The sequence below is a fragment of the Lutjanus erythropterus genome, chromosome 23 (assembly GCF_056507025.1).
Source record: "Lutjanus erythropterus isolate fLutEry1 chromosome 23, fLutEry1.hap2, whole genome shotgun sequence".
NCBI lineage: Eukaryota > Metazoa > Chordata > Actinopteri > Lutjaniformes > Lutjanidae > Lutjanus > Lutjanus erythropterus.
Window position 1 is genome coordinate 11,372,639 of NC_139339.1, and position 8,394 is coordinate 11,381,032.

Consider the following 8,394-nt stretch of genomic DNA (forward strand, 5'->3'; position numbering starts at 1 on the left):
TTTATTTAGGAATTTATTATTTTGTGTACTGGCAGCACTTCAGGCCCACAATAATGATAAGTGAAAACTGAAATGTTAAAAAGATAACATTATTCAGTTCCATTTCATTTTTTTTGTCAGAGCCACAGGGGGCTACTGGAGAGAAGCATGCAGCTCCAGAGCATAAGTAGATTTTGTGCCTAAACCTAACCAAAGTGCAAACGTTTCACACCATTAACCACATCTTAAAAAAGCTTTCTGGCAGTGTTTGATACAGCTGCTAAAGTGTGCATCAGTATGAGACGCAGAGGGGCAGTGATCAAACACTGACGCCACTTCTCAACCACAACACACAACATCAAACTATGTCTCTTGTTATTGTTTTGATGTGAGAGAGACCCCTAGCGGTAGAAATGAGAAAATCTATGTTTAATTAGTATCACTGGTAACACCCGTGTATACCATACTATTCCATACCAATATGGCTGCCATGAAAATCATCAATAAACTTATCCAACCAACTGAAATGCAGCCGTTTTTCATGTTACTGTGCTTTTCCTACCATGACATGAAGACATTGTGTCAGGCTTTAAGCACACATGAGCACACAAGACAAATGTTGTTTGCTGATTGTTAATTTCTTTTTTTTTCTGTTTGTCTTTCCCAGCATTTCCCAGTTATCACAGTGTTCTAGGAAAGAGAAACAGGAACGCAGCCAACAGAAGAGACAGAAAAATAGTTTTGTGATTGAAGCTCAGTTCACCTCTCATCTCTGTCTGTCCGCTTCTCTCTACAATGCACAAACACACGCACACACACACACACACACACACACACACACACACACACACACACACTGATTCATAGCCAGCAGTGGTGAATCAAGGTTCCTGTGTAATGGGTAAACACACATCAGTACTCTGGCTAAGGTCACTCACCCAGCCTGCAGTCGTGTCCACTCTACATGAATCATCATAAAGGCAGGACATCGACAGACTGATGGAAATGCGCACATCAAATATTATGATGACTGAATTTGAAATTAATATTTAATGTCATCTTTTTTGTCTGCCTTTGACTCTATACTTTGGCTCCTCTCTCATCTGTTTGCAAGCTGCCCACTCTGTCTTTCACCCACCTACGCTTTCACAAAGATCCTGTTCATCACAGCCACACAGCTATGAAGCACTCCCTCCTGAGGATCAATAACCGGCTCTGGCCATTCATGTCTGCCCTCTGGACCCCGGGACAGTGTCCAGCACACATACGGTTGCGGAGTCTGTCTGCTCCTTGTCCCGCCACGGACACCTCAGGCTAGCCAAGAGTCTGCAGACCACCCAAGGGCTCAGGAGACTGCACACTGGGAGGCCTGGGAGGGTGCGTGACTGCACTGAAGGATGGCCGTGTTTCGGAGAACAATGGCAGGTGGACTGCTGCTCACTTTGAGCCTCGCCCTGCTGCTGAGCTGGGGGGCCGAGGGGCAGGGGAACGGACGGGATAAGGTATTTTCACCTGTGATGCCATGATTATAATGCCTTAAATGATTAGTACAAGAAACACAAGTTCAATTTTAATTTGACTGAATTTGAAAGACTGAGGTAATTTTGTAATGATTCAAAACAATTGTTTCTACTTCTACTTAGATTTTACTTTACTTTACTTAGTCTTTTTAACTCTTTTAGATCACATCCCCAGCCATACTGTACCCCTATTTAACAAAATATGCCACAAAAATCCCCCCCAAAAAATCTATTTCTATGTATTTTTACATCAAAAATTTTGGAAAAGCTGTTAACAAAGTATGACAGATGCATATGTAAATCAGCAGCTAACGTTAGCGACATGGCGAGTAAACCAGGGCACTGGACCACTGCTCTGTAGCTGGTTGCATGGCTGGGAGGAGTCATGTTAGCAGTCATTTAGCGTTATTTGCTACTGCAACACATTCATCCCTAACTTCAAGTTTTTATAGGAAACACGTAAATATGCAGAAGCAAATAGCACTCTGGTTTCGGTTTGATGTGGACTTTAATTAAGTTTACTTAAAACACATGTTCAATAAGCTAAAGATACAAAGTTCAGCCACCAACATGAGTCACTCTGACAAACATTACAAACAAATTTGATTTCCTTTTGCACTGACAACTTCCAGCTGCAGCTGTTCCTGGTGGAGCTACGTTGACCCTGCACTGACACAAAAACAATTTGTGAAACGACTCCCTTTAAATTAATTGAATTTTAAGTGTGAGGGGTGGTGAGGACTGAATCAATATAAACCTTCACCACTGTTTATTTATTTTTATTATGAAAATAATGACTTATCATGAAGGGTAGAGACAAAGTTTTCATCGTACGTTTTAAAATATGCAGGAGGTATTTTGAAAATAAGTACTACAGATTCAAAGATTGATTAACTGGAATAAATTAAACATGTTTATTTATATTTAGTTAAGGAGAAAAAAATAGTTGATCCCACTAAATCCCTGCATGTTTTTTTTTTTTTTACAGTATTAATAAAGCTCTGTAGAGGCATGAATGGTTCACTATTGGGAAAAATGTCAGTTCTTACATATTTGGACATATCTGACCCTAAACCTCTTTTAAATTTTAAAGAGTGCAATAATGCATTTTTTCTTTTCAAAACATACTTAAGTATTAATTCTATGTTTTATATTTTTTTTAAAGATCCTTGATAGATAAAATGCTGTATAACAGCTTAATATGGGTCAGTAGGGGTGTGTGCAGTGGTGGAAGTAACTAACTGCAAATACTCAAATTTGGATTGATGCACTTTTATGAGTAAATTTTCAGTCCGTACTTAAGTATGCATTACTCTGTATAATCTATATACTTACTTTAAAAATCATAACTGAGTACAGGTTGAATAAATATCCAAACCTTTCATCTGCATCAATAAGGTTATCTGATCACAAACAGGCCAATGAAAACAACGAGTGATGGACGAAAAAACCAAACACTGCAGCAGCACAGGTTTGGAGTATTAATCAACTAATCGCCACTGAGAATTTAGAGAACCAATTAAAAATGTATTCATGTATATTTAATCAATAGTCTAGAAACCTCACCTCATTTGTCATTGTTTTTGCCTGGCAGACTTAAAATGAGAAGAAAAAGACAAAACAAAACAGAAAAAAAATGAAAATTAGAAAAAAAAAACATTTGTTTTGTATCTTATGACTTATTAATGATTATTCAGTTGTTAGTTAAGGCAAATGCATAAAATTTGAAACCCTTGTTGCAGAAAGTAATTTGACTGAATGTCTGCTATTGAAAATGTACAAAAATCAACGGTTAAATAGTAACTAATACTCTGATTAGTTTTTGAGATTAATATTTTGTACCTTTACTTAAGTATTTTTCTAATACCAGTACTTTTACTTGAAATTGAGTAATATTTTCGTAATGTAACTCTACTTATTCTTAAGGTTTTAGTTCTCTTTCCTCCACTTACTGTGTGTGCGTGAGATGCCAGTTGAAGAGAGCTATCTGAACAATCACGACCTAATAATAATTTATTTAGACTTAGAACTTTGCTCAGTTTGTGGGAGGACAAATACGCCACGCCACATGATTTTTTCTTTCTTTAGATGTTGTGATAGACATTGTATATTGATAGGCTGTAGTTGGATGCCATATGGCTCTCTTTTCAATTACTCCACATTGATTTTTTTTTTCACTTCTTTACCATTTAACAATTTGAGTGACCACATTTACCCTGTTAAACAGGAATTAAACTGCCTGCATTAAAATATATTTTTTTTAAATGAATCAATAATTGAATCAAATTAATCACTCAGTTTAATATGACCACTAACCAAACAAGATATCTGACAGGAAAACACAAAAGCACAGTTTAATGTATGTGAACTTATTTACAGTAGTGATTTAGTGTCAGATGAGTACCTCATGAACACTGTGTCTTGCAGACAGAAGTATCAGGCAGCGCGACCGTCTACCTCGGTCAGGATAGAGACATCTGGAGGCCACTGATCCACACGACAGTCAACCTCACTGAGATCAGCAGGTACGTCAGCAGGAGCGAACCACTGCACCGTAAAGGATTCACTACTCACTGAAAATCTACACTTAAGGAGGCAAAAAAAAGCTCCTGCATGTTAGAAAATTAAAGGGACAGTTCATCTAAAAATCACTATATGTTTTTCTTTATCCAGCTATTTATCCATCTAGATTGTTTTGGCGTGGATTGTCAAATTGTCCTTCTCTTAAAAATATAATAGAAATCAGTGTCACTCAGCATATGGTCACTGTCTTTATCTTCAATTAACCTGCACTCCCTTGAATTTGAGATTTTTCTGTTCTGTTTTGTCTTTGCAGTATCAAGTCATACTTTCAGTTTCGGACGTTTGACCCCGAAGGTGTAATTTTCTATGGAGACACCAAACAGGGGGAGGACTGGTTTGTGTTGGCCCTGAAAGATGGCATCCCTCTGATGCAGATCAGCAAAGGAGACGTCCATGTCAGCGTGGCCGGTGGCACAAAACTCAGTGATGGAAAATGGCACGTGGTAAGTTTCCAGCGTGATTTTGTACGTGTAAATCTAGCAACAATGTCACAGAGCATTATTTTGCACTGGAGGCAAGAAAAAAATGTGACAAATTTGGTTGAAGATTAAAGGCTCTACACTAAATTATAAATGACTTTTGGGACATAATAATCATCAAACAATATACTGGACATAGTATGTGGTATTCCAAATTACTGACCATGTGTCTTTTAGTCTGAATTGTTCTTGTGCTCCTGGTGCCATAAGGTGGAGGTGAGCAACCAAGATGAGTTTGTGATCCTGGAGGTGGACGGCTCCAACGCGCTGGTGGTGGGCATGCAGTCCAAACTGATAGAGGAGGTCCTTTTAGGTGAACTCCGATTGGCGCTTGGCGGGATCCTAATCGACAAGGAAAAAATGATTGTTCAGGTATAGTTTGTTAATCTGTCCTGGTATGCTTAAATTACATTTTTCTCCTATCTTTCTTGTTCAGTAGATCTCGCAATGATTAAAGGTACTAAGGGCATTAGAGGGGGATACTATCTCCCTTATTAGCAAAACCAAAGAATGCATCGTCTTTGTTAACCTGCCATCCCTCCTCTCCATCCCCTCGTAGCGGCGAGAGTGCAGAGCAGAGGGATCGTTGGTCCAGTCTGCCTGACTTTATCTAACTGCGGTTTGTGGTAAAATGTAGAATCTATGGCCCCGACCATGGCTCTGAAATATCAATAGCCAAACTGTGTGTCCTATGTCTTGATAAATCCGTGGCACTCTTCGTGATGCTGAAGCAGCAGATGGATTTGTATTTGATCCTTCATAAATCCTGCCCAACATCGATGAGCCTTGTACATTGTATGTCTAAGTACAGGAAATGGGCAAGCTGACAGAGGTTTCAAAAGGGGCTAAACTTAGTCCTGAACCCTAATATCTTTTTAGGCTTTAAAGGCTAGTATATGGAAAATGCAAAGCCAAATTGCTCTCTAGTCACAGGTGAATGAAAAGAACCAGACCTGTCGCTTATTCGTAGCTGCAAAATCCTAACAGTTATTAAGGATATCAGTAGATCCCTTACCATAAACACGGATAAAACTCCATCTTCTATTTTGGATATCTGATTGTGAGATTGTTGAATAGCAGCCAAAATTATGAGTCAAAAAAATAAGCTTTTGCTGTTTATTCTGTGGGACAACACCAGAAAAATTACTTTTCTGTTGATGTTTTAAAATTGAAAATGTATCACACTGCTCTGTTGCTGCAGCTCTGTGCTCTCCTACATGACTTAGAGTCAACATTTGGTCTGCTATCCTTGGTAATAAAACAGACGTACTACAATAAAATGGGCTTAAATCGGTTTGTTTTGCTTTTTTGTACCAGGTGGTAGCACCACTGTGTAGGTGTAACTGCACTGACATTGTGGCTTTTTTTTTTTTTTTGCTATAGTTCGAGCCACACTTGGATGCCTGTTTGCGGGAAGGCAACTGGCTAAACCTGAGCATGCCCTGGGAGGCAGAGGCAGAGGAGCTGTGGCCCTGCTATGAAAACGTGCAACCTGGCAGCTACTTCCCTGGCACTGGATTTGCCATTTTCAACACCTCAGGTGGGAACAGTGTGCTCGATTATGCAAGATATAGACAAGCGCTAACGCTCCTTGATAGAATAACAAGCTCTACAGCAGGGATGGATAATGCATTCTCGTATTACGGTATAAAATATTTGACTCTTTTTTTTATAGTTTGCTGTAAGCACATGAAACATGATAATGGACAATAAAATTAATTTTGTGAGTTATTTTTTTGTCCTCTGCAGTTTTCACTATGGATGAGGATCATGGGATGGAGGTTGAATTTTGGGGAGGTTTCAGTAAGATGGATGGAACCATTTTGAGCATGAGGGCCCCTGGGCAAGAGCTGATGTTCTCTTTAGTGGCCAATAATAACACAAAGGTATGCACGTAAATCAGACACGAGTCAAACTGAATCTGCCAATAATTCCTAGCAGAGTAGAAGTTATAGCCTTACATGTGCATTTGCTTCATCATACATGCACACACAGATTGTGGACAACTATGAATTCATCCACCGAGTTATTTCTAGTGATTTTTTTTTTCTGTCTCTCTCTCTTGAATCTGCAGGAGGTCACACTCACTTTCGGGAAAGAAACAGTCACTATGAAGGACACTTTCAGGAGATTGTTGCTAACATTTCAGACAGATTCGCTGCTGCTGCTTCTAGATGAAGATGAGTTAAGCTCCACCAGGTCTAACTTTCCTGTCAACCACCTTGATCAGTTGAACACATGGAGAGAAGGTCGTCTTGCTGTTGGAGGTCTCCTAGGTGAGATTAAACTGCCGTAAAAGGGACAGTTCACCCCTAAATCAAAAATATATTTTTTTCTTTTTACCTGCAGGGCTATTCTCCATTTAGGTTGTTTTGGTGTGAGATGGTTGGAGATATCAACTTTTGTCTGAGGCCAGTATCTCCAAAACTCAGCTACCACATAATGTTCATATCCATGGAGTGTTATGGAGGAACATTCAAGTAACCTTTCATCTAACTTTCCCAGAACATTCTGGAAAGATTTTCAAAACGTTGGTTTTTACATAAGGCAAACTTATGATTATAACTTAAAGGGAACACTCAGGTAACCTTTCAAGAATGTTCTAATAGCCCAACAATAATTTTGGATTTACTTCAGAAAAACATTCCTGTTTTTTTTTTTTTTTGTTTTTGTTTTTTTTAACAAATAGAAAATGTTATGGGGAAATGTTCAAGTAATCTTCTGCAACACTTAAACATCGATATACAAGAACGTTCCATCATTGTTCTCTGGACTAATATAAATGTTCTCAGAATGTTTTGGGAAACAGAATTTGCTAGCTGGACAAATAGCACTACAGTCCAGAGGAAAAATATGTATTTTTAATTATGAGGTGAACTGTCCATTTAAAATTGCACTGCCTTTATATATCGACATTCAAGGTTCTATATTACTGTCCAGACAGAGGATTCTGATTTGCAGACAAAAGAACATTAATAGAAAAATAAACATCTAAAGCACTATAGAAAAAAATACTTGCAATAAAATATACACCCATAAATAAAAAATCCATTGATTAGGCCAGATAAGGAGCTTGGTGGAGTGTGATCATTGGTGTTTTCTTTGTCCTCTTTTTCCTTTTCCAGGTGAGGGCGAGGATAACGTTGGCTCCCAGTTCTTGACAGGCTGTCTGAAGAACATCCAGGTCCAAGGGAAAGATTTGGACCTGGATTTAGCTGTCAAACACAAGTCAATCTCCTCTCACAGCTGCCCTGCATAGACCATGAAAGCATGCATACAATATGTGGACTAGATGTTTGCAGTGGATCTTTGAGTGCAAATGGCATAAATAATAAAATGTATATAAGTCTCTATGGAGCATGACAATACCCAAATTTCTCTACAGTCCAATGTGTTATTTGTATCTATTGACCTCTAAAAAGTGGAGAATTTACAATAAAATATGAATATGCTGTGCCATAAATATCTCTCTCATTAGCCCACTTTGAACAGAATATGTGATTAATCTGAGAAATGTGAGTATTGTTGTGACCTTGGTACGTGCAACAGTAAGTTTCTAAATAAAATATGATTCTCCTTGATATGACTATCCATGACTGTGAATTTAACTACTGCATTTAAGGTGACATAAAGGTCAATAGTGCTTTGAAGAGATTTAAACACTGCGATTAAACAGTAATGAGAGATACACTGAGTGGGGAATGAATGAGACAGAGATTTAACACATGGATTTTTGCTCCCTCTAGTGGACTGTTACAGACAGTGTCAGAGATGCCACACAAACACAAACAATTATTTGAATAATACATTTATAACTGTACATTCATGTTAAA

At 38.3% G+C, this 8,394-nt stretch overlaps 1 protein-coding gene across 1 annotated transcript; it reads left to right on the forward strand.

Moving 5' to 3' along the window:
* Positions 1–1,012: 1,012 nt before the first annotated feature.
* shbg (sex hormone-binding globulin) lies at positions 1,013–8,187 on the forward strand. The gene is made up of 8 exons (XM_084712634.1): positions 1,013–1,481; positions 3,927–4,024; positions 4,336–4,525; positions 4,772–4,933; positions 5,945–6,101; positions 6,311–6,447; positions 6,636–6,837; positions 7,687–8,187. Exons 1-8 carry the CDS (start codon positions 1,377–1,379, stop codon positions 7,818–7,820), a joined length of 1,185 nt encoding a protein of 394 aa, XP_084568760.1. The 5' UTR covers positions 1,013–1,376; the 3' UTR covers positions 7,821–8,187.
* The last annotated feature ends 207 nt before the right edge of the window (positions 8,188–8,394 follow it).

Bases quoted from the DNA above. Each gene is read 5' to 3' on its own strand.
- shbg (XM_084712634.1), top strand. From the start codon at position 1,377: ATGGCCGTGTTTCGGAGAACAATGGCAGGTGGACTGCTGCTCACTTTG. The intron at 1,482-3,926 runs GTATTTTCACCT...TGTGTCTTGCAG, and splicing joins AGGGGAACGGACGGGATAAG to ACAGAAGTATCAGGCAGCGC. The intron at 6,102-6,310 runs GTGGGAACAGTG...TGTCCTCTGCAG, and splicing joins TGCCATTTTCAACACCTCAG to TTTTCACTATGGATGAGGAT.